The 26,727-nt window shown below is 32.1% G+C and overlaps 9 protein-coding genes across 9 annotated transcripts; 7 read left to right on the plus strand and 2 right to left on the minus strand.

The window, feature by feature from the left end:
- Positions 1-30: 30 nt before the first annotated feature.
- On the minus strand, positions 31-1,317 carry CDC11 (septin CDC11; the record flags this gene model as incomplete). The annotated part of the gene is made up of 1 exon (XM_064860098.1): positions 31-1,317. The coding sequence occupies one exon, from the start codon at positions 1,315-1,317 to the stop codon at positions 31-33; it is 1,287 nt and encodes a 428-aa protein (XP_064713471.1).
- A 1,536-nt stretch (positions 1,318-2,853) lies between these two features.
- Positions 2,854-4,323, plus strand: TRP3 (bifunctional anthranilate synthase/indole-3-glycerol-phosphate synthase; the record flags this gene model as incomplete). Its single annotated transcript, XM_064860099.1, has 1 exon — positions 2,854-4,323. One exon carries the CDS (start codon positions 2,854-2,856, stop codon positions 4,321-4,323), a length of 1,470 nt encoding a protein of 489 aa, XP_064713472.1.
- A 512-nt stretch (positions 4,324-4,835) lies between these two features.
- SAC1 (phosphatidylinositol-3-phosphatase SAC1) lies at positions 4,836-6,734 on the minus strand (the record flags this gene model as incomplete). Its single annotated transcript, XM_064860100.1, has 1 exon — positions 4,836-6,734. The coding sequence occupies one exon, from the start codon at positions 6,732-6,734 to the stop codon at positions 4,836-4,838; it is 1,899 nt and encodes a 632-aa protein (XP_064713473.1).
- A 725-nt stretch (positions 6,735-7,459) lies between these two features.
- On the plus strand, positions 7,460-9,682 carry DOA1 (Doa1p; the record flags this gene model as incomplete). Its single annotated transcript, XM_064860101.1, has 1 exon — positions 7,460-9,682. One exon carries the CDS (start codon positions 7,460-7,462, stop codon positions 9,680-9,682), a length of 2,223 nt encoding a protein of 740 aa, XP_064713474.1.
- Positions 9,683-10,678: 996 nt separating this feature from the next.
- On the plus strand, positions 10,679-11,263 carry YRA2 (Yra2p; the record flags this gene model as incomplete). The annotated part of the gene is made up of 1 exon (XM_064860102.1): positions 10,679-11,263. The coding sequence occupies one exon, from the start codon at positions 10,679-10,681 to the stop codon at positions 11,261-11,263; it is 585 nt and encodes a 194-aa protein (XP_064713475.1).
- Positions 11,264-11,622: 359 nt separating this feature from the next.
- On the plus strand, positions 11,623-15,483 carry OXP1 (5-oxoprolinase; the record flags this gene model as incomplete). Its single annotated transcript, XM_064860103.1, has 1 exon — positions 11,623-15,483. The coding sequence occupies one exon, from the start codon at positions 11,623-11,625 to the stop codon at positions 15,481-15,483; it is 3,861 nt and encodes a 1,286-aa protein (XP_064713476.1).
- A 391-nt stretch (positions 15,484-15,874) lies between these two features.
- NUC1 (ribonuclease) lies at positions 15,875-16,843 on the plus strand (the record flags this gene model as incomplete). Its single annotated transcript, XM_064860104.1, has 1 exon — positions 15,875-16,843. The coding sequence occupies one exon, from the start codon at positions 15,875-15,877 to the stop codon at positions 16,841-16,843; it is 969 nt and encodes a 322-aa protein (XP_064713477.1).
- Positions 16,844-18,792: 1,949 nt separating this feature from the next.
- PWA37_003582 (MFS transporter) lies at positions 18,793-20,475 on the plus strand (the record flags this gene model as incomplete). The annotated part of the gene is made up of 1 exon (XM_064860105.1): positions 18,793-20,475. The coding sequence occupies one exon, from the start codon at positions 18,793-18,795 to the stop codon at positions 20,473-20,475; it is 1,683 nt and encodes a 560-aa protein (XP_064713478.1).
- A 1,126-nt stretch (positions 20,476-21,601) lies between these two features.
- PWA37_003583 (uncharacterized protein) lies at positions 21,602-22,057 on the plus strand (the record flags this gene model as incomplete). Its single annotated transcript, XM_064860106.1, has 1 exon — positions 21,602-22,057. One exon carries the CDS (start codon positions 21,602-21,604, stop codon positions 22,055-22,057), a length of 456 nt encoding a protein of 151 aa, XP_064713479.1.
- Positions 22,058-26,727: the final 4,670 nt, after the last annotated feature.

Below are 26,727 nucleotides of genomic sequence, written 5' to 3' on the forward strand. Positions count from 1 at the left end.
CTGTCCTACTCTACTCTTTCCTCCAATTATCTATTCTTCATTGTATAAACCTTCTTGTGCCTCTCTTTCTAAACGTGCCTCAATTTCTTTTAATTCCTGTTCACGAGCAAGTAACTCTTGTCTTTTTAGTAACAGCTCTTGTTGAACTCTTTCCTCAAATGCCTTAAGTCTTTCTTCCTCCAATCTGATTTGTTCTTCACGAGCCAAATAAGTATCGTTGTCATTCATAGGGGCATTGTATCCCGATTGATATGTGCTTGATTGATTGGATATTTGTTTTGTTTGCTGTCCATCAAAGTGTTGGTCTGTTGGCGTGCTTGTATTACTGTTATTGGTCATGGAATTGCTATTAACACCCAACCTAACTATTTGATTATTTCCTTTTAATCTTGAGTCCATGTTATTCGCTGACATGTTTTTACCTCCAGACAATGCCTCAGTTCTATAATTTTCATACAATATTTCGTGAGTGTATTCTTTTAGGTCATGTAAATGAGATATCAACAAAGTGTTTCTTAATATAACAAAATCCGAAAAATTTGTATCCTCTACATCAATCGTACCCCAGTTATATTTTCTACCACGTATCATAGTTTTCGTCTCACTATCTTCAAAAACATCATTAGAACCTATCATTGACAATGGAATCAAGGAACGCAAATACATGTTTGTTTCATAATCCTCTTGAGAGATTTCATCCTCGTCAAATGGGAAATCGTAAATTGGTAAATTAAATCTGTTAATATCTTCTTGGATCAATTTTTTATTAGTTCGCAATTCTTCCCTTGTCAAGGAATCGGCTTTACAGATAACTGGAATAATATTAACTAGTGTCCCCAATTGTCTAATGAATTCTACATCCATTTCCTTGAGTCCATGACCTGTTGGCTGAATCAAATATATACAAACATGGACTCTACCGTCTTTAAATCTTGGGTTTCTTCTCACACGACTCTCTTCAAGTAAAATTTCATCGTATTGATGGCGGATATAATCAGATATAATCTCAAAGGAGGATGTGTTATCTAACGATAAACCAAGCCCTGGTGTATCGATAATATTCAGCTGGATTTTCACACCTTCATCGTCTTCCAGTTCAACGGTTTCCTCTCTTAGTTGCAAATCAATCTCTGTGGAAGTGTCAGTTGGTAAAAGGATACTGCTGGACGTGTCGACCACTTGCTGTCCACATAATGTGTTGATAAAAGTAGACCTACCTGATCCAGACTCACCTACCACCATCACAGTGAAATTGATACCTCTTTTTAAATGTTTTCTCTTTCTTAAAGCAGATGAAGCTTCAATAATACCAGACATGTTTCTTTTATTTTCTTTTCTGTTCTGCTCTCTCCTCTACTTTTATTTTATTTTTTTTTTTCTTTTTTCAATATAATCTTTATTCTTTAATTCTTCAACACTAACTATTTAAACATATAGAGAGCCATGTCAAAAAAAAGAAACAAGTTTCTATTGAAGTGAATCCTCAACAAGAAGTTAAATCAAACTTCGAATTCACCATCTTAATATTTTTTCTGATCTTTTGCACTTTTTATTTTCCCGTTTATTTATTTATTTTTTTCTTTTCTTTTTTACTTTTCTTTTTTTCTTTTTACTTTTTTTAATTAGGCGGAAATCGGAAAAATGTTAATAAAAAAAAAAAAACTAAATCCGCCCATCCAACCACAGTATTTTAACGGAATAAAAGATTCCGTTAAAAATATTTGGAGGGATGAAGGGGGGTAGAGAAATTAATAACAACGTTTTGCAGACAGAGAAGAAAGAAGAAAAGAAGCATTAGTTATACTTCATTTCTTAGTAGCTTGAATATTAGCAAAATAAAAAAACAAAGACAAAGAAAAACTTTACGTTTGAGTTCACGAACGTCTCCTTTTTTCTTTCTTTTCTCTCTCTTTTTTTTTCTGTTTTCCCATCCTTCCCCATTGAAAAATTAAATCGTAGACAAAATATTAAAATCATAAATAAAGAAATAATCTCAATAAGTAATGCTTTTATTAAAAACAAAAACAAAAACAAACAAACTTTTATATAATTTCCTTTTTGTTTTTTTTTTTATTTAAGGATTAATCAAACTGTTAGGTGAGATTATACTAGTACATCTACATTATTATTATTATTATTATTATTATTATTATTAGAAGTCCATTTTCATCAACAAAATATTTCGTTCCAGTTAGCAGTTCAATATATTTACTTGCTGCTAAAGATGATGAGTGAATCATTAGATTATTAAATATTAATACAACTAATTTGGATCTCTTCATTTTCATTATTGAAAAGATTCAATTCTCTCTGTCACCAATGTTAAAGATTCTTTGACAGTAACAACCAATTACGAAAAGATGCGGAAATTACAGGAATTAGAAACCTCAAACTCAAAACACACAGCACGCGGGTTGGTTTCCGATTGGGCGGCATCTGCTACAATTCCGCCAAAATGATAAGAAAAAACAAAAAGAGAAAGATGTGAGAGAAAAATGGAAGAGCAGAGCATTTTTGTTTTGTTTTGTTTTGTTTGTTTTTCGATCTTTTTGACGTGAAATATACTAATGACTAATTTATGAGCATCTTTCTTATATTGCGCTCTCATATATTAGTATGCAAATCGAATTAGAACCCTTTCTGCTTCGTACCCTTCATTCATACACACACACACACACACACACATATATATATATATATATATAGATATATTAATCCTATTTGACTTCTTTTTCAAACTTCTCACGCAAGCAGACAAACATCTGAGTTATCATATTTATTCATTTATCTCATATTTATTATATTTTTTTGTTTTCTTTTTTTTTTTTTTTTTAAGTAAACAAGTAAACAAAAATGGTACAAAAACATGTTGTTATGATCGATAATTATGATTCCTTTACATGGAATATCTATGAATACCTATGTCAAGAAGGTGCAAAAGTTAGTGTCTATCGTAATGACAAAATCACAGTAGATGAAGTAGCCTCACTAAATCCAGATATCATTTTGATCTCCCCAGGCCCTGGTGCCCCAGCCACAGATTCAGGAATCTCTAAGGATTGTATCAGCTATTTCGCAGGTAAAATCCCAGTCTTTGGTGTTTGCATGGGTCAGCAGTGTATGTATGAGGTCTTTGGTGGTAAAGTAGGATTTGCTGGTGAAATTGTCCATGGTAAAACATCTCCTATAACTCATGACAATAAAGGATTTTTCAAAAATGTCCCACAGGGAATCCTGGTCACCAGATATCATTCCTTGGCTGGGACTAAAGATACTTTACCCGATGTATTGGAAGTCACCGCAAGAACCGAGAGTGGTGTGATTATGGGTGTTAGACACAAGAAATTTACCGTGGAAGGTGTACAGTTCCACCCAGAATCCATTTTGACCGAAGAAGGCCATCTAATGATTAGAAATATTTTAAACATTACTGGTGGTACATGGGAAGAAAACGCTGCTAATCTTAATAACACTATAACCAACGCAACCGTTAATGGTTCCTCAATCTTAGATCGTATTTATAATAAAAGAAAAGAAGACATTGAGATACAAATGGATACCCCAGGCTTTACATATAGAGACCTAGAAGCATCTTTCAAATTAGGGTTGGCTCCAACTGTTCAGAATTTTGCAGACAGGTTGATGAAGTCAAATAAAAGAGCTGTCGTCCTTTCTGAAATTAAACGTGCTTCGCCATCAAAGGGGGATATTAACCTTGAAGTTATCGCTTCAGAACAAGGTTTGAAATATGCACAGGCTGGTGCCTCAGCTATCTCTGTCTTGACCGAACCACATTGGTTTAAAGGCCATTTACAAGATTTAATAAATGTGAGAAAAGTGCTGGACCTCGAGTATAAAAACAGACCAGAAGATAGACCATGTGTACTAAGAAAAGAATTCATATTCTCCAAGTACCAAATCTTGGAAGCTCGATTGGCTGGTGCAGATACAGTATTATTAATCGTTAAGATGTTGACTCAGGATGAATTAAAAGACTTATATACTTTCGCCACCAAGGAGATGAACATGGAACCATTAGTCGAAGTTAACTCTAAAGAAGAATTAGATCGTGCTTTGAAGATTGGTGCTAAAGTGATTGGTGTCAACAACAGAGACTTACATTCCTTTAATGTTGACTTGAATACAACTAGCAAATTAATCGATTCAACCCCAAAGGACACAATATTGATTGCATTATCTGGTATCTTATCTCCTAAGGATGCCGACCTGTATAAAGAACAAGGTGTTCATGGATTCCTCGTTGGTGAAGCTTTAATGAGAACAAATGATGTGAAACAATTTATCCAAGATTTATGTAATTAAAGTAAATATTAGTTACAGTATATTTATTTTTATTTTTTTTATTCTATATAGACCCTGTTATTACTATTTTAATATTACTGTTAATTTTAATATAACACCTTCATATATTAATATTTCTGAATATTCTTATTTCTTAATATTAGTATTTGTTTTATCTATTTTGATTGGTACTATATACATAAGTTGGAAAATCAACCTAATTTTCTTCATCAAAATAGATGTACTATAAAAAATCATCTGGATATAACAAATAACAAAATAAACCAGTAATACACAGAACACCGTATAACAAACCATATATCAAAACATTAGATAATAAAATAAATAAACATAAACTTTACATACTAATCGTAAATACGATCCTGTAAAAACAGTCAAAAAAAAGATTAAAAAGATCAAGAAAAAAAAAAAATAGAAGTATCAAATGTTTGAAAATTTCAAAATCTAAAAAGACTAGTGATCATCATGGTGGGAGTAAATAATAATAACAATGAAATATTTGAATGGCAGGCTTATTCTCTCTTGGAAGAAGCCGACTTCATGTACTTGCTACTTGGAACAAACTTGAAATTGTTTGATTTATCACCCTTATTCTTATATGGGGTATTTGATTCCAAGAAACCAACCTCAACAAGTTTTGGCCAATTAACATATTGCATCCCGTTTTGGAAGATATTCTTTAATGATAAGATTACCGCCACTAAAGAACCTAAGAAAAATAATATATTCTTTCTGCTAGTGAAATAATTCTTTGGGAAAAATATTGTGGCCAACAATACTGTAAGAGCTGCATACAATATGGTTGGTAGCATTTGAGTTAAGAATGGTCGTTTATCAGTAAATGGAGACGTCATTGCAAGTTCGTATGGTTTAAAATTACCAAGGAACAAATCATAGGAATCCTGTCTTGGCCCATCTGTCAAATTATTCTGATAATATCTGGATGCTGAATTGATAAAATCATTAAATGCACCCATGTATGTACGCTTACCTGTTCTTGTGAAATCTGTTTTTAAAGCACCAGTACCTGAATATGAAACACTAACAGCATCTGCGTTATCAGCCCAAAGATTCTGGAACATTGATAATAATGCTTTGTCAGATTCCCAAAGGCAGCCCTCAGGAGTCACTTTAGAGACTTCAAATTCCCTTTGTAAAATCCAATGTGCCAAAACAGATTGAACAACGTTAGTTCTATCTAAACAATCCATACAATTGGTCCTGACTGTAGATAATTGATTATTAACAACCTTGATTGTTGTGGTTCCATCAGCATCTACAATTTTATGGAAGAAGTCATTGTTTGATAAACCCATTTCAGATAATTGGTTGAGCAATAATTTGACTCTATGCCATTGCATTTTACGACATTCATGATGGAAATCGAAGTATATGTAATGCAATTTCGGATTATTTAATCGATTAACAGCATTTTCATATGCTTGTTTAACAGGTAACTCGTGACCCTTTTGATTAACCAAATTGACCAAATAATTATCACCATACAATTCAACTTGTTGATCAAAATGTTTCTTTGTGGCTTCTAAAGAAGAATTATCACCTAAAACTAAATTTGGTTTATATTTTAAATTATTAATCTCTGCCCAGTAGACTGGAACAGAGCCTCTTGTTTGTAAAAATGAAAAGACATCACAAGTGGAATCTTTATTGTTTTGGACAATTAAGATTTGTTCATTTTCATTATAATTCCCAACATTACCCCCGTTGTCTACCCCACGACGGAAATATCTGGTACCTGCTCTGAATCTACTGCGTCTTGTAATCAAACCGATAGCAATTGGGGTGTTGTTGAAAATTGTGTCAAGAACTTTAGCATACCCATAGATAACAGGTTGGATGAATCTACCAATCGTTTTATCTGTCAGAGCAACAGATCTTAAATCTTCAGTGATATAATAATTCCAAAAGAATCTAGTATCTACATTGTTCCAATGATATGAAGTAATGTTTCCTAAATTTTCATTTCTTTGTAAAGAATTAGTTAAATCATAAGTATAGGAGAAATATAAAGTGGCATTATTCATTTGAGTCTCCAAAAGTTTCAAATATTCCACATCATCAGAATCGATTAGGCAGTTAGTAGACTTGATTGGGATGATAGAATGCTGGGCCACCTTATAGATGATATGGCCACCATTCAATCTCCCAGTCTCCTCCACAGTGTTGGCAATAATAGCATATTTGTTCAATTTGAGTTGAATAAAACCTAACAAAGCTGCAATCTTGGTGATATTTGCCTGGATCGGAAATTCCTCGGTTGGAATAGATTCAATTGACTGGCTTTGTGCGTTTACTAGGATTGCATTTTCCTTATCTGGTGAAGCACCTGATATGGCAGTCTTGAAATATAGTCCTTCTAAAGTCTGAACAAAGAGTAAAGGACAGGACATTTTGGTAGAACGGAATAAAACAAACTAGAACAGCAACAAAACAAATATATATATATATATATATGAAAGGAATAATAACAAAACGACCAACCTCGAAAAAAGAAAGACAGATATGTAATATAATACCTCCTTCCAGCTTTTTCTCTATCTATCAAGCCGTTTAGTGTAGTCTTAATTGAAAATGAACAAATAAGACAACTAGCTGAGAAGTACACCTGTTGAAAAGAAAGATAACACACACACTTGCAAATAACTATTATAAATACAGCACAGAACTTGCTGTCTAGACCTGTCAATAAAGATCTCTGTTGTTGTTACGCTAGCTAACTCTATTTCTCTCTGTACATTCCCCAATTCTTCGCTCGAGATTCTTTCTTTAGGAACGAGGGAGAAACAAAAAAAAAAAAGAAACGACAAATTGCAATAAACAATGACAGGAATCCTCGATCAAACACGAAGAAGAAGAAGACGAAGAAGAGGTCAAACAGGGGAAAGCGTATTTTGATATAGTGGTTGATTGCTTTGCACTACATAGAACGTTAAATTGGGTTCAATTGTCAGTTTGCTAACATACTATTCTTATTGACAAGTATTCTAAAGTTTGTAAAGGGTTTCTCATTTGGCCGTTACCCCTTTTGTTGTTCTACAATTAAGTAAATATTTTGCAGAGTAAGGAACATTTATTTGTGAAACTTTTCATACACATACAGATTAGAAGAAAAAATATGTTGCCCCAATATCAACTAAGTTCAATTTTGAGAGGACATACCCAGGATGTGAAAGATTTGGTAGCCATAGATAGTAATAAAATTGCAAGTGTCTCTAGGGATGGAGATGTCAAAGTTTGGAATAAGAACGAGTCTAATGATGGAAATGACCGTTGGGAAAGTACTACAATATATTCAAATCCACATTTTCTAAACAGTATCTGTTATGATAAGAATAACCAAGTTGTCTTTTATGGTGGTAAAGATTGTTTAATCAACGGACATTCTATTTTTGCCACTTTAGGTGAAACATCTGAGCCCTTATACACACTAGTGGGACATAACTCAAATGTTTGTTCTTTAAATTTACATGAGAATGAATTAATTAGTGGTAGTTGGGATACGACTGCAAAAGTTTGGTCCAATGGGATATGTAAGTATACTTTAGCTAACCATGAGGGTCCAGTCTGGGGTGCTAAAATCCTTCCTGGTAACAATAATCATTTCGTTACAGTAGCTGCTGACAAAATTGTACGTCTTTGGGAAAATGATTCAATCTTAAAAGAATTTAAGAATATTCACAATGATGTAATTAGAGATGTGGAAATTTTGAATAATGATGGCACACTATTTGCTACATGTTCTAATGATTCCACAATAAAAATTTTTGATTTCAGTGGGAATGTAAAACATGTATTAGATGGGCACGAGAGTTTTGTCTATAAAATTAAATTCAATAAACATACAAACCAGTTGTTTAGTTGTGGTGAGGATAGATCTTTAAGAATTTGGAATTTGGATGTTGAAAATGATTATAAACCATCCATCACTCAGGTTATAAGACTGCCCGCAATATCTCTATGGTGTTGTGATTTTTTACCAAATGGTGACATTGTGGTCGGTTCAAGTGATAATAATATCTATATCTTCACAAGGAATAAATTACATCTTGCATCAAAACAGGAGATTGAAACTTTTAAAAAAAGCATAGAGACTACTGCATTAAATTCAGCTACTATGGGGTTTGATGAATCCAAGATTTCACCTTATGAAATATTGCAGACAAAGGGTCATAAAGAGGGTCACTTGGTTATCGTCAAAGCTCCCACTGGTATCTTAGAAGCACATCAATATTCAAATGAATCTTGGACTAAAGTTGGGGATGTAGTAGGATCCTCTAGTGCAGGTAGTGATAAGAAAAAAGAATACGAGGGTGAAATGTACGATTACATCTTTGATGTCGATATTGAAGAGGGAAAGCCACCCCTAAAATTAGCCTTGAATGTGACTGATAATCCATATGATGTAGCTGATAAGTTTATCATAAAACACGAGTTACCATCAGACTATAGAGAACAAATAGTTCAATTTATTATTAAAAATGCCACAGGGATTTCACTAGACAATGTACAATTTACGTCTAATCAGCACACTGTTTCATCTCAACTAGCCTCTATGGGCAAACAAATGAAGGTTTTGCCTGTAAAGACTTACTTGACAATGAAGTCTTATAAGGCGGAAACTATCTTTAATGGTATTGTGAAACTAAATACAAAGGAACAAACTTTCAATGATGAAGATTTGGCGCTTATTGGAACATCACTAGAAAATTTAAACAGTAATTATGAGATCTTATACGACATTGCCAAAAAAATTTTTAATTTATGGACCAACAAATTACCATCATTTGATATTATCAGATTAATAGTAGATAAATTACCAGACTCGAGCAATATTCTTGATTATATCAAAGAAGGATTAGATAATGAAGATATTAATATCACAATGCTTACAGTACGCATCTTAACAAACTGCTTCAATAACAAAGCGTGGGGTACTAAATTAATGCCAAGTCCTGATGTTTATAATTCTGTTTTTGAAACAATTGGCACGGTATATCCAGATGCGACCCTACGTCAATCACAAACATTAGCTATCTCTGTTGCTACTCTTTTACTAAATTATTCAAGTCTAATAGTCCAAGATAATTCAAATCGAAAGAGTTTAGACATTGTACCAGTGTTAGCAGATGTCATCAACAACAAATATGGAGTTCTGGAAGAATATCAAACGTCGGAAGAAGCGGCCTATAGATTGACTGTGGCATATGGGAATTTATCTACTGTAGAACCTACATTAAAACAATTTGCTAAATCTGTCGTATGGTTAAATCAAATAAGAAGAAAGTACAGTAATATCCCCAGATTCCACGACATTTTCAAAGATTTAGAAATTGCGTGAAGTGGTCAAGGTTTTATCCACATATCTTTTTTCCTTTTTTTTATCTATTTTTATCAATAGATAAATGTGTTTTATTTCTCACGGTCATCCTTGCTTACGGGCCTTGTTCGTGTTGAAAACTTCTTTATACTATCATACATCTGTATATATTCACATTTATATATATAATGTCAATACGTATGTATTCTTCTAATTCATACATTGTTTCCCATCTGTGCCATAATAATGTTCTCTTCATTGTGAGAGGCCTCTTCAAAAAATTAAATTCTAAAGAAATACACTCTATAGCAACAAAAAAAAAAAAAAGAGAGAGAAAGAGAGATGGAAGGAGAAAACACATTTAAAAACAACAAACCACTGATAAAATCGTTGGTGATAACCTATCTACTTCACTCCAGCGGTAATTAAAGTTGTGCAGAAGGTTATTACTACTTCTACAGTTTGAATATTTGTATATTTCTCCTGCGTTGTTAATACGTACAACATATCAATAGTGTCAGACAGTACCTGCAATAATTGGAACAACCACAACAATTACATTATTAATCCCTATATTAGTTAAAAATGGATCAATCTTTACAACAAGTATGACCTCAATTTTTTAAAGAATAAACAGATAAGACAACCAACCAACTTAACACAGTATTAGAGAAGTCCACATTACTAACAACGCATCAATGGTTGTGATACAATCTAGTATTTTGAGATGTCTCTCTCTCTCTCTCTCTCCCCTTATTTCCCAATCTATTATTTTGTTTATATAGGAAAGACCAACAGATGAACCAAAACATCATACTACCGTATGTAATCTTTCAAAAGCCTTCTCTATGGGTATATATTAACCTTGGGTTTTCCATATGATCTATTTATACTTAAAAAAAGAAAAAATTGCCATTATATGTAACCTAAGAGAATTTTAGTAAACCCATAGTTCCAATAACTTTTAGGTTCTTACTATCTAGTTTGAAGTTGTTCTAATTACTAACGTTTCCTTTCATGCTTTTTCTTTTTTATATGTTACAGAGATACCGTCGAAGAGATTTAAGAGCTGATATTTTAGGGTCCCGTCTTGACAAGCCATCTCTCCCAGCGCCAAAATACAAAATCAAGATGTCACATATCCCATTAAATGTATCAGATTATACTCTTGATGATTTGGTTAAAGAGTTTGGACATAAACCGCTTTATTCAAAAGTCTTTGATACTAAAGAAGATAGGACTTTTATAATAGAATTCAAGAGTCTTGATATTATGAACAATTTCGTTAATAAATACAATGGTTATGAAATTGAAGAGAATTGTAAAGTCACTGTGGAAGTATTCGAGCAGAAATCCAGGAAACAAAAAGGCAGATTTTCTAGGAGTGATTTATCACACTATGGTAGTCATTATAAAAAAACATCCCAGAGTCAACTCCGTCGTGGTATATCAAAACCGACCTCTAGAAGACAAACCGCAAAAAGACCCACCCTAGAAGAACTTGATGCTCAATTAGAAGCGTATATGAATAGTGGTTCTACCACTCCGGCTACACAAGAAAGTCCCCACCAAGCTGAAGAGCAATTTTCAACCGAGAACTAAAAGAATAAGGTATTGGAAAGTGCTAGCTACTGTATATTACTACATACTAACGTAAATAAAGGTAACTGTGTAAACATATATAAAGATATTTATTAAAATATCTTGGTGTCCCAATTCTTACCGTCCTGAAAACCATCACCACTATTAATCAGTTTGTGTATCTGACTAAAAGTGGTAAAAAAATCAGAATGACTCAAACTTTTCATTTTATTTTTTTAAAGGATTCCAAAGATCTTTTACAGAAATTAAAGCACCTACAGTTGAAAGACTAAAGACAGTGATCCCAATGTGTTATGCAACTTGCCTTTTTATTTACACAAAGAGAGGAATAGAACTCAAATCTATACATCTACAACAGTATGACTATTATTGATAAAAAGAAAAATTTAATTCGAATAGCTATCGATCGTGGTGGGACTTTCACAGACGTTATTGCTAATCCCGGCTCAGGAAAACCAGAAGACGATTTGGTGATCAAGTTACTTTCAGTTGATCCTAAAAACTATAGAGATGCCCCGTTAGAAGGTATTAGAAGGGTATTAGAAAAATTTGAAAATAAGAGTATCCCCCGTAATGTACCTTTAGACATTTCTAACATTGCATCTATTAGAATGGGGACCACATTAGCAACCAACTGTGCATTAGAGAGAACTGGCGAACGTTGTGCTCTTTTGGTTACCAAGGGGTTTAGGGATGCCTTATTGATCGGTGATCAAACTAGGCCTGATATCTTCGACTTAAACATCAGAAAATGTAAACCCTTATATGAAATTGTTGCTGAAGTCGATGAAAGGGTTACTCTGGAAGATTACACAGAGCAACTGCCATTTAAAAAATCCATAGTTTCTAAAGAAAAAAACACTTTGACTGGAAAGAGTGGTGAGGTTGTTCGTATATTAAAGGAACTGGATGTGAAGTCAGTTGAAAATTTATTATCAAATATATATAACAAAGGGATTAGATCAATTGCTGTATCCTTTCTTCATTCTTATACATATCCGGAACATGAATTGTTAGTAGGCACAATTGCTAAGAAGATTGGTTTTAAACATGTTTCACTATCCTGCAAAACTTCACCTATGATAAAATTTTTACCAAGAGCCCACAGTTCTGTAGCAGATGCATATCTAACTCCCGTTATTAAAGAATATCTCGACAGTATATTTCATGGTCTAACTAATTGGGAAAATACAAGTGTTCAATTTATGCAATCAGATGGTGGATTAGTAGACAGAAACAAGTTTTCTGGTTTAAAATCCATTTTATCAGGTCCGGCAGGTGGTGTAGTAGGCTACTCAACTACTTGTTATGATAAGACTAATAATATTCCTTTGATTGGCTTTGATATGGGAGGCACATCAACTGATGTTAGTAGATTTGGAGATAACAAGTTGGAACACGTCTTTGAAACGACCACAGCAGGAATAATCATTCAGTCACCTCAATTGAATATCCACACTGTTGCAGCTGGAGGCAGTTCCATACTTTCATGGGAAAATGGTATGTTTAAAGTAGGCCCTGGTTCTGCTACGGCTGATCCAGGCCCTGCTGCCTACAGAAAAGGTGGACCATTGACTATTACAGATGCTAATCTATTTTTGGGTAGATTAGTCCCAGAATTTTTCCCTAAAATTTTTGGTCCAAATGAGAATGAACCCCTAGATTTAGCAACCACGACCAAGCTATTTAATGAAATCACAACAGTAATTAATAAAGACCTACATTCAAATTTTACTCCTGAAGAAGTTGCATATGGTTTCATCAATGTTGCCAACGAAGTGATGGCTAGACCCATTAGAGCAATTACTGAGGCTAAGGGCCACATTGTATCAGACCATTATTTAATCACTTTTGGTGGTGCTGGTGGACAGCATGCAGTTGCAGTAGCGGAAGCCCTAGGAATCAAGACTGTTATTGCTCATAGATACTCTTCCATTCTGTCTGCTTATGGTATATATTTAGCTGATGTGGTTGAAGAAAGACAAGAACCGTGCTCATATGTTTTAGGATCACCAGAAACCACCTCTTTTATCAATGATAGGTTTAATAAATTAACTCATGAGTGTATCTCCGAATTAGTTAAGCAAGGGTTTTCCCTAGAAGATATAGAAGTACAAAAATACTTAAATTTAAGATATGAAACTACTGAAACAGCCTTAATGATTATGCAAGTGGGAATAAATTGTGATTTCAAGTCACTTTTCCATGATAGTTACAAGAGAGAATTCGGTTTTGCATTTGAAAACAAAAACATCATTGTAGATGACATTAGAGTAAGAACTATTGGAAAATCGCATGTTCGTGAACAGCACTCAGTGGACGAAGAGATGAAAGCTATCAAGACCTTCAACCCTGTTAATATATCTAAGGAAGCTAGTTTTTTTAAAGATGTTTATTTTAATGGTGGTTTTATACAAACACCAATTTATAGAATTGGTAATATGAAAGTTGGGACAGTTGTATCTGGTCCTGCTATATTAGCTGATGGTACCCAAACAAATATCATTCCACCTAATGCAGAAGCAACTGTATTAAAAGCCCATATTTTTATCAAGATAAAGGAAAAGCATGTTTTAAAAGAAAAGGAAAAGGATGACTTTGTTGATCCTATAATGTTATCTATATTTAGCCATAGATTCATGGATATTGCTGAACAGATGGGAACACAATTAAGAAAGACTTCAGTGTCTACTAATGTAAAGGAAAGGTTAGATTTTTCTTGTGCACTTTTTGACCAGACTGGTGGATTGGTTGCAAATGCACCACACGTACCTGTCCACTTAGGATCTATGTCTACATGCATTGCAGCTCAAGCTAAATTATGGAAAGGGAAATTGAAACCTGGTGATGTAATCATTACTAACCATCCAGATATTGGTGGAACCCATTTGCCTGATATCACTGTAATCACCCCAGCCTTTTCTAAAAAAGGTGAGCTATTGTTTTATGTTGCCTCTAGAGCACATCACGCAGATATTGGAGGTATTCTTCCTGGATCAATCCCTCCAAATTCAAAAGAACTATACGAAGAAGGTGCCACCATATTCTCCGAATTGTTGATAAAGAATGGTATCTTCCAAGAGGATTTGGTATACAAATTATTTGTCGAAGAACCTTCAAAATATCCTGGCTGTTCGGGTGCAAGAAGAATTAGTGACAATATTAGTGATTTGAAGGCACAAGTTGCAGCTAACACAAAGGGTATTCAACTAATTGAACAATTGGTTGATACATTTTCTTTCCCAATGACCTTAAAGTACATGGTTGCTATCCAAAACAATGCTTCAGAAACAATTAAAGACACACTAAAAAAGTTGGTGCAGCATTTTGGTTCAAGTATATTTGAAGGTGAGGATTACATGGATGATGGTTCTGTTATTAAATTAAAAGTGACGTTAGATGTTGATGCTGAAAATTATATCTTCGATTTTACTGGTACCTCTCCCCAAATATATGGGAATATTAATGCTCCAATTGCCATTACTAACTCTGCGATATTGTATTCTTTGAGATGTCTTGTAGGGGAAGACATCCCACTGAATCAAGGTTGTCTAGAGCCAATAACTATTATAATACCTAGTGGCTCAATCTTGAATCCAAACTGCGGTGCTGCTGTTGTAGGTGGAAATGTGCTAACATCACAGCGTGTTACCGATGTTATATTAAAAACATTAAATGTTATGGCAGATTCTCAAGGCGATTGTAATAACTTTACTTTTGGTTGTAGTGATGTTATAGATCCAAAGACAGATGAAGTAATTAGAGGTTTTGGATACTATGAAACAATATGTGGTGGATCTGGTGCTGGTTGTGATTCTTGGATGGGTCCTGGATGGAATGGTTGCGATGCGGTGCATACCAATATGACAAATACACGAATGACTGATGTTGAGGTGTTTGAAAGACGCTATCCGGTAATATTGAGAGAGTTTTCAATAAGAGAAGGATCTGGTGGTGCTGGGAAATACACCGGTGGAAATGGTGTAATTCGGGATGTAGAATTTAGAATCCCTGTAACCGCTTCTATATTATCTGAAAGAAGAGCAATCGCTCCTCATGGATTGCATGGAGGTAAAGATGGTCAACGTGGACAAAACATATGGATCAGAAAAGATACAAACGCGACCATTAACATTGGAGGTAAGAATTCCTTTCAAGCTAAACCAGGAGATAGATTAATAATTATGACTCCAGGTGGTGGTGGCGTGGGTGAAGTGTGATTACAAAAGCCATTTTTTCATTGGTCCAGTTGTTTCAAAGTCTACATAGAAATATATGTGTATATAGTTATGTAAATGAGTTATGATGATTTTGTAATGAATTATATTATACGATAACACTTATTAAATAAGCTATTGTAATAAATAATGATTTTTTTGTATTAGCCAATGGGATTATTTCGTTATATGCCTGCATATTTTTTTTCGCAATGGGAACAGCATAAAGAAAAAAAAATTAAGTTATTTAAGATGACTGAAACAAATACGTATTGTTTACAGTGATGATAGATAAAAAAAATGAATTGATTAAGAGTATAATAATAAAAATATTAAAGAGATATTTCTTATGTAAATAAATAGTCATAGTGATTCTTCTTTATTTGTATCATAGATGAGTTTTAGATCGATTCTTTCAGGTATAGTTGGCTTAGGATCTGGTTGTGGGTTAACATATTATTTATTAAAAAGAGACAATAGTGCTGGCTCCATCAGCAATCCACCAATTGGTAGTAACATCTCTTTAGTCCCAAATAGTGGTTCTTCCGATTCTTCTTTAGTTCAATTGAAACCAAAGGAATTATTTAAATATGGCTTTCCTGGTCCAATCCATGACATCGAGGATAGATACCAGTATATTTCCTGTTACAACAGACAAACAAGAAATCCATATTGGGTTCTTGAACACATTACGCCAGAATCTTTGGCTTTAAGAAATGGTGATAGGAAAAATTCCTTCTTTAAAGAAGATGAAAGGATTCCAGAGATGTTTAGAGCTAAGTTAAAAGATTATTTTGGATCTGGTTATGATCGTGGTCATCAAGTACCAGCTGCAGATGCTAAATTTTCACAGAATTCTATGGATCAAACTTTCTATTTGACTAACATTAGTCCTCAAGTGGGGGTGGGGTTTAACAGAGATTATTGGTCTCATTTTGAATATTTTTGTCGTCAATTGACTCAAAAATATAATAATGTAAGAATTATCACAGGTCCACTATTTCTACCTAAAAAGGATGAGAAAGATGGCAAATTTAGAGTCACCTACGAAGTTATTGGAAACCCGCCAAATGTTTCAGTTCCAACCCATTTCTTCAAGTTGATTGTTGCAGAGAATCCAAAACAAAATCCAACTAGTGATAAGGTCTCTGTTGCAGCCTTTGTTTTACCCAATGAACCTATTCCGAATGAAACTAAGATAACTGATTTTGAAGTTCCAGTCAATGCATTAGAGAGAAGTACAGGTTTAGAACTGTTGAAAAATTTACCTGAAAATAAGACAGTTCCATTATGTAAGGAAGTTAAGTGTCAATTGGTTATTAGAGAATTTAATAATAGTGTTAAATCATTACCACCAAAATAAAATAAAAAAAATAAGAATAAAAAAATTTTTCCCCAAATAGGGATGCGTAGATAAAATCCAAATAACAAGAATATATTCTGTATTTAGACATTTTAAGTGTAATTGTATTGTATTTTAATTTTTGTTCTCTTGGAAAATATATTACATATTTATTTATTCATTCATTTATTTTTTTAAGAAGTAGATTACATGTTACTTATTAACTTCCTTCCTTTATTTTCTTTCCTTAATTATATATAAAAAAATGATATAAAATGGATCGTTATGTTACTTGATTAGTACTAGTATAGAATAGAAATATACAAAAAGAAAGAACACAAAAAAAAGAAGAAATCACACACACATATACATATGGTTTTTTTTCATTCTATTCATTATTCTTATTTAAAAGAATCTTCTAAAAATTATCTTTCGTACAATATATTTTAGATCACAGATCAGTGCCATTTTTTATATTATAAAGAATGATGATCAAGACTCTACTTGACAAAAAAGAGGAAAAGAATCAGAAAAGTTTTGTTATTGACGCAGTGTTTAAATTTTAAAACATTTCGTTCATATCTTCTTTTTCTGGAAAGTAATAACCGTTTTTAATTTAAATATTTGGAAACTACGAATAGAGAATGTTAATCTTAACCATTAGTTGAAAAAACTTATGAAGAAAAAGCAGAAAACAGCGCATTTTTTATTAGTTTTGGATGTTCACTTTTGGATATCATATAGAAACTCTGGAGTAAGCGTGTCACACTTTAATATGTAATACAAAATTAATACATAATATTATCTCTCCTAACTATCTATATATAGAGGAGGCATTACCAAAAATAATGATGATAATATAACTATCAATACACTATTATACACTAAATATACCTTTATAGAACCTTATAATATACATTTATAATCCTACCGCTTTATATCTATGTATAAATATGGCTTCTGAACTCCTAAAACTTATCAAAACTTTTAACTCAAAACTATTATTCCAACAAACTTTATATATTCTTACAGGTCTTCCTTATTTTATGAATATTTTTTGTCCAAAATAAAGAATATTAAATATAAACAAAATATGTCTTTTCTTCTAACAGGACTTTATTGAAAATTATAATTCTATATCAACGATTCTAAGTTTGGTTGTTTACTCTTGACAAAATTCTATAATGCTCTATTTATGGTGTTATAGAATATATATCAATTATTGAGCTTTTCCTAACTTGTCTACTATACAATATAGAATTCTTACTACATATTATTCTGATTTACAGACTGCATCTTCTTAAATCTCAACCTTTTTGAGTTCTACGATCGTCCTTCATGAAGAAATTTGTATTATTGTTACTTTTATTGTTTCTTTCAGTAAAGACTTTTAGTGATCTTTTAATATTGGCAGTGGTTCAAACAGTTCTACTAGGCACTATTGTTTTACCCGAGAAAATGTCCGACTTTGTGAAACCCTGTATTAGTAAAGAAACATTGTGCCGGTCATAGATTAACAATGAAAAACTCCACTTTTTTCTTTCGAGATGATTCAGTTTTTTTTTTCTTTTGTTTTTTCTTTCTTTTTTTTATCTATTAAGTAACAGCAGAATGGACAAAAAGAACGAGTCAATTATTTTTTTTTTGCATTAGGTAAAGTCATCATTATGAGATTCCTCATTTTAAAGTTGGATCATAAGATGATATAAATTAAAGCATTTTTTTCTAAATAATCGCAACTACTTTAACATGGTGGCGAAAAGTTGACGTACCATGATTCTACCTATCCTGTGGACTTTATTTTGTTCCCCAAGAAAAAGTGCTAATTTGCATAGTGCTAAATGTGTGTCATGAAATAATTAACTGTCAAATTTTTTTTTCTCTACTGAATCATTGCAACTTCAATATCAAATAGTGTATCATATCTAGTCAGTTTCTTTTTCGCTACAAATATCCTACAGTATATTGTGATGTCCATGTATACAACATTATTGGCTTCTTTGAAGAATACTGCGTTTGCTGATGTCTTGGAATTTTTGCAAATATACAACTTTCCTGAAATTGTTCCAGACAATCTATTTCCCCCACAATATTCGAGTGTTTCCGATAAATCCAAATACATAATCGAATGCACAGAATTTACACACTATAAGGAAGCAAATGAATCTGTACAGTCTAACGATCAACTATCAGATTGTATAGAATTAGATTCTGTCCAATGTAGTGAAATAAAACTTTCTAAAGACCCATTTCTTATAACATGGAATGGTAAAAACGATCCAGAAATACCATATAATTGGAGCAATTTTAAAAAATGTTTAACGGTGGGTCAATTGCTTTTTGCTTCTTGGATTAGTTACACTACATCATCTATTTATGTTCCGGGTCAGGACGATATTGAAAAGGATTTCAACTGCTCGCATGTGGTGGGAACTTTAAATTTATCGATGTTTGTTTTAGGTTATGGTATTGCTCCAATGATATTATCTCCTTTATCAGAAGTGGCATTTGTTGGACGTCAACCAATATTCGTTTGGACTTTTTTCATTTTTACATTCATTCAACTGGGTTGTGCGACTGTTAATAATATCGTAGGGCTAATTATTCTAAGATTCTTTTCTGGTGTATTCTGTTCCCCCTTATTAACTCATGCGGGTGCTAGTATTTTTGATTGTATCACTGAAAAGTATTCAATGATTATGCTAGCCTCATGGTCATTTTGCACAGTTTTAGCTCCAGTTACAGCTCCATTATTAGGTGCGTGTATGACAGTAGCAAAAAATTGGAGGTGGATATTTTGGTTTTTATTTTTTATATCTGGATTTGCAACTTTTCTTCTTCTTTTTACTCTGCCTGAGACATCACATACAGCAATTTTATCGAGACGTGCTAGAAGAATAAGAAAACAGACGTGTGATTCAAGATATTATACCATTCAAGAAAAAATTGACTCCAAAATGAAAATTAGTGAATTTTTAATCGATACTTTATATAGACCGATCTGTATGATCGTTCAAGATCCTATTGTACTGGCATTCGACCTTTATTTATCCGTTGTCTATGGGGTGTTCAACCTTTTTTTCGAAGCATTCCCTATTGTGTTTATTGATGTTTATCATTTTTCATTGATTGAATTGGGTTTATCTTACATGGGATATTCTGTTGGCGCGGCAACAGCTTTCATCACTGTAGTAACATTCACTTATAAAGTAGTTAATCCTAGTAGAAAAAATGGGACGTTTACTCCAGAAATTTATTTATTACCTCCAATGTACTTTAGTTGGTTTTTACCATTAGCTCTGTTTTTATTCGGTTGGGGTTCTGCTGCACATTGGATAATTCCAATTATATCTGAAGCGTTCTTCCTTACTGCTACAGAAAGTCTATTTCAAGCAACATTTTCATATTTTGCAGAGAGTTACCCAAATCATATTGCATCATCATATGCCGGTAATGGGTTAATGAGATGTTTTTTTGCATTTGCATTTCCACTGTTTGGTAAAGCCATGTATAACAAATTAGCTATTAAAGGATATCCTGTTGCTTGGGGATCTTCGTTGCTTGGATTCATTACTATTGCATTAGCTGTTATTCCTTTTGCCTTGTACAAATATGGTCCAGCATTAAGAGCCAGATCTAAATTTGCAGATTAAAATACGGTTTTTCTTTAATATTTTGATTAAATAGAACGGATAGGTATATCATTTGATAAGATACTATGTCATACATATGGTTATACTTTTGGTAATAAAATGCTTACAGTTTTAAGTTTGGTCCAGGCGTTAACATAATATGAGATAATCTAAGGGATATTATTCTGGAATTACTAACTGTTCCATTGTTTTATAAACATAATATTTAAACGACAGAACATCTTTTTTTAACATCAACTTTTGATATCTGAATAAAGACAACTAGCATATTCCATATATGGAGGCTACCCAATGCTTTCTTGATAACACGTATATAAAGTTTTTTTTTTGTCAGCATTTCTTTCTGCTTAGAACTGTACTAACAAACATTACCATTGTGAGTAAATATTTTAAATGTTTAAAATAAAATAGAGGATTTTTTGACCTGGGATCATTCTTCTAGTAACAATTTATTTATTTCTTGTACGAGAGGAGTATGCAACAAACATGTGCAATAAATATGTAAGGAACCTATTTGGAAATCTGATAGATACGCAATTCAGCGGGTGACACCTGAGTTTCTGGGTGGAGGATTTCCAGGGAGTGATAATTATATCAGATATTGTCAAGAGGCCTTTGACTATTGAGAGATATGGCAGGGGTAATCATCTTATTTAAATACATCTTAGTAATGATATTAAGAAGTAACTCTTAATATCATACAAGAAAAAGAAAACAACAAGGAGAAGTAATAATATAACATCAGGGTTATTAATTAGTAATATATAGAGCTTACGAAAGAGCGTTTATAGTTGTACTAATTGATATGATTTATCCATTTACATACGACAACTCTTACATATATATAGTATATACATCTTACAACGAACTTTCGTGTAGCCATTTTTTGCATTTCGCTCGAATTGTGATAACATCCAGGGGAATTGTGACATGACTTTGTCTTCAGAAACCTGGTAATATAATAATGGGTTCTACTGTTTTTAAAACTTCCACTATTTAAAAGAGAAATGCAAAGTGGCACAAGTCAGTCATAGGAAATCTTTTTTTTGAACGGTTGCTATTATCCATTGTTGCAGATACTATTACTCCACCAGAGCTCTTGACAACTATCGAAGTAAGTTTAATCATGGCACTTATCAAAAAAGAATCTATGCTACATTTTTGGACCACCTTCGTTCTTAGAGTTATTTTCATAGCAGCATCTATACTGTTGATTTTGTGGTTTTATTCTATAACTGTTGCTCCTATATTTGGTGGTAGGTCGTGGAAAAAGAAAGCCATTATTGGAGCTGTTGGAGTTGTGCTAATTACAGCTACCTTTGCAAAAACCTATCCTGTTCTTTTTAAACGTGCACGTTGGACCTTTGCTGTAGGCTCAACATTGGCAGGTTTAGTGTTAGCAGCTGGAAGTGTAGCTATTCCATCCTGGACAGCAGCCATATGCTTAGCTTTTTCAAGTCCTGCTTGTGTTCCTGTTACAGATTCTATTTTGATTGCTGTTGATGTTGCAATTGCTGCTGCTATTATTTGGAAAACCGAAGATTTTGAAATGCATAAAAAACGGAGTACAGCTGCTAGGTAAGTTTCTATTTTCGGTTCTGATATTATAGCTTTGTTACATTATTTTATAGACACAACGCAAATTTCCTCATCTACAAGAGAGGCAATTAGTTTTGAACTTGTTGGAGAGATTAGTCAGGTTAATCCTTTGCAAAAACGAGACAGTGCAGTTAACCATAATTTTATCCAGTTTAATACTACGTTCGGGGTTCATATTGCAGTATCACCAGTGTTATCTATTGAGGAGTTAGCAAAGCATATTCTAGTTGCTGAGCTAGGTGTGCCTTTTGGGAATAGTAGTTTGGTAAAACGTCAAGAGTTTTCGGTTAATTGGGTATCTTATGGTTGGGATAATGCAAATCATGATTTTTCTTAAGAGTGGTATAACTATGAGGGCGGTAATTTCGATTCTCTATTAGAAGATGCTGTTCAAGACGCACTTGGCAAATATCCCGATTGGAAGTACTGCGTGGCACCAAATGATTTAAAACGAGGTGAAGCAACCAATTATCAAGATAATCCAGGTGTAGGCACAGGAACAGGGAATGTCATGCACGATGAAGTCTATTTTAATACTTATGGCGGTATTGATGGTTATTATAATAACAACGAAGACGGAGCACAGAATTCCAGTGATTGCTAGTTTTCATATTTGTTTCAGTTAACTTTATCTCTTTTTTGTTACTTACGGACTCAATATTTGCTTTTTTTTAAATATAACCTGCTAGAATGATTTCCCACCTACTTAAGAAGTAAATCACTACTTCAAACAAGAGAAATGTTTGTTTTGCACAATCCAGTGTTGTGAAGATATTTCACAAAACTCAAAATTATAAGAAAAAGTTATAAAAAACTTTTCCAAATGCAAAGAATATATAAATGAATAACTTTACTTATTGAATTCTCGGTCTGGATGAAGCATATACATACATTGTGTTTTTATGTTTCATTTATAGTTGTATAATTGTTTATTCTCTGGACAGAGATCAAGGGAAAATAGTCTATAATATCATTGAATAATAATATAAATATTGTTCGTAAAATATGATCATCAATGCTAAAGAAATGTATATTGATACTCTTCCTCCAGAGGAAATGATTACTCAATATTCTATAGTTTAGTATCTGCTAAAATCTCATTGTTCTATCTATTTCTTTTTAGAAGATTCTATTTCATAGAAACAGAACTCATTCGGTAGAATCTACAACTTCTCAATATACACACAACTGTCCTTTTATCTTTTTCCGTTTTATTTTTTTTCTCTTCTGGAATCCAAATTTTCTTAAATCTCAAAAACATTTTCACTCAAATAAATAACTCACACAGATATGGACCGCTCTACAGCGCAAATACATAAACAAAACAGATATATAGACAGTTCCTCAGTTGTAATCTACCTACTCCAAGCATTTGTGTGATATAAATATAAACATACACTACCATTCAATATGATATAATTATGCCAAATTACATCTAGCAGTTATTCATAAATATCCTTATTCCAGTCCTCTGAGATATCGTAAAACGTAGAGAACACATTCACAACAATCCACGTAATAAATATAGTATTACTAGAGAATGTGTATATAAATGGAATACACTTATTTCTATGTTATGATTACTTTATCACTATGAGTATTTAGGAAAACATGAACACATATACTCATTGACATCTTCCATTTAAATGATACAATCTGATATCACACATTAATCCCACATAGTAATTACTTTAGTGCCACTATCATGAAATGTACAATACATTCATACGAATGAACCTCACACTATAATTATCAACACTGTACAAACTACCATTGCATTCCATAAAGAACTGTTTGTCATTGCTTGTCGTCAATTGGTAAAATTCAATAATACTGTTATCTATTCTTACAACTCTAACATCGTATCTGATAATTACCAATATTAAATCAAATAATAAGCATGGATGATCTTGTAATCAAATGGTAATTACAAACAAAAATGGTTCAAGTATGGGATATACAACAGAAAATTGGTTGTTTACTGATTTGCATTGGATCTGTGGAAATTATTTTACCTGGATTACTATATATATACAGTTGGGGAAGATGGAACAGTATTTGCTTTGAGTGTTACTATCAACATTATAATTGATATTTCTTACTTTATACAGTGTTATCTCATTTACCCAAATCAAGAACATCAACATAGTCAAAGTAAGTAATTTTCAAGACACTCTCAGATATTTAATATACTGAAGCAAGATGTTAATTTCTATGAAACATCAACTTTGAACAAACGGCTAAAGGTTCTTTTATTATGTCTCTTTTTCTGGATTAAGATTAATGTTGTATGGTGTATTCTTGCCATAAGTCCTTTTTTTTCTGTGAGTTACACGTGGGTAAAGAATAAAATATTTTACTATACATTTTATGTATAATAATGCACAAAAATATTGAATAATCATCTGGGTTTTCTTTCGCAAAAACATATATAGGTTAATATCTAGTACAGTCACGTAGATCATTCTCCATTGGTTCTAGTTTGCCTTATTTCTATAACGAATTGTAATACATGCAATAAGTTCCACATTCCATTGTTTTTAGTTACAATTGTTATTTTTTCAGTAGGTCGTAGTGCAAAATCATGTTCTATTGAAATGTTCCAGTTAAATAAGATTCTAATGATGTTACCAGATAAAAAAATAAAGGCAAGTATATCTTCTGTTTTTATGAAGTCTCAAAAAAGTATTGGTGTATATCAGTTTTGTTGAAAATTAGGGAAATTTTACTACAAGATTTATTAGTAATCAAGTTGAGTTATTTATACATGTATATGTATCGAAATGATTAAAAGTCGAATTGTTGTTTTGTTAATTAAAATTTATTAAGATAAAGAATGAGAAAGAGTTGAATGTACAATACATACACAACAGCTTAAGTCAGTATATTTCTAAAATGTTTGACTTCTTAGATAGTAAGATGTTATTCAAAATAGTTGTAATTATTAAGCGATATAATACTAGTGCTTGTGTATAAATTAAGTGTAATAGTGTAAAAGTGTTTTGAGTGATGATATATTTCTTGGTTAGAATATAAATATTTATTAATGTTGATAACTTCAAAAATATCTTCAATAAATAACGGTAATAGATTTAGAGATTATCATCCTTTTTTATCTTATGTCATAATCTTATGTTAATAATCAAACAGTTCATTTTAATATAATGTAGTATCATAAAATAATTCTGTTAAATTAATACAATTAATAATCTAGTAGTAAAATGTTTATAACCGAGAATGTAATTATAGACATAATGGTAGAAGAATTTTAAAACATTTATAACACTGTAGATAGTACAAACATGTTGGTTGTATTCTTGTTTTATTAATTATCTTTATATTCGTAATATTGTTATTTAATTAGAGATAGTATCCATTTTAGAGTAGACACTATATTAGTCTTAGTATAATAATTAGCAAGCCATTGTTTATAGTCAAAAATTGTTTAGCTTGTTTATTATCCAGAATTTTTAAAGTAATAATTCATTTTAATATCTATTCTAGTAACAAAGAGTAATAGAATTATTAGTTGATCGGGTTTTGAATGGAATAAATAATATTCATTATCGTCGCTACAATACAATTAATGCATCCATGTTAGTTAGATAGATCATTCACTGTTATCATGTTATAGTTAGTTTTCAGTATGTTCATACAATTATCATTCTATATATATAAAGTAATATATAGAGTCGTTTCTTTTGTATTGAAGGCATTAACGAGAAGTGCATGAATGTTCTTGAATAATCGTATTTATATAGTAGTTATATCACAATAATGCATTCTATTGATAGATATGTACCCTAGTAATAATATATGTATTAGGTGAATTGTTGTGAATGTAATCTCATGGTTAACAATATCTCAGTTGGTTGTATTGAGTATATGTAAATATAGGATGGTATAATTACATTATATCAAATAATGGTTTGCTAATGTTCAAAGTTATGTGACATGAAAGTGAGTGGATCATAGTTGATTGTTCACAAGCCAGTGTGTCTATCCTGTTTACATATCTGTTGGAGTGGTTGTTATTGTTGTTGATTCTTGCAAAATATTTTTTCGATTTTAAAAAAAAGTAAGGTGATCTTGGATGGGATTGATAGTCAAGAGGTGATGGTATGTGATATTGAGAGTAATCGAGTAAAATGTGATGTAATATATATCGATGATAGTTATAAAAAAGGAATATGAGATATCAGTATAAGAAGACCTGTTTAGATTAAGTTAAGAGTAAACAATTCATCAGTATAATTTGTTATGTTATTTTCATTTAATGTGAATGTGTTTTATATCGATGGTAAATGCATAGTCTAACAGTGATGTTATAGAGTTATTAAGTGAATAAAAATATAATTAAAGCTAGCTGGTTGATAAGACTAGTTCAGTTCAAATAGATGTTAATGTTGTAAATAATGTTGTATGTTATGGAATACACTGTTTCAAAAAATTGTATTAGAGATCGTTAGTGATATTATCATAGTAAACATAGATATAAGTATTAAACATCATAGTAAATTGCAATCTAGAGTAATTATGGTATGTTATATTGGAATATTATATATTAATGTAATATTTAATACAGTTATTGAATAGGAATAAAGACAATTCAGAGAGTACAGAAAAGGTTTGTGAAACTGTATTAAAGTAGTT

The sequence above is a fragment of the Arxiozyma heterogenica genome, assembly GCF_036370985.1.
Source record: "Arxiozyma heterogenica strain weizmannii chromosome Unknown scaffold_27, whole genome shotgun sequence".
In the NCBI taxonomy this organism is placed as follows: Eukaryota; Fungi; Ascomycota; class Saccharomycetes; order Saccharomycetales; family Saccharomycetaceae; genus Arxiozyma; species Arxiozyma heterogenica.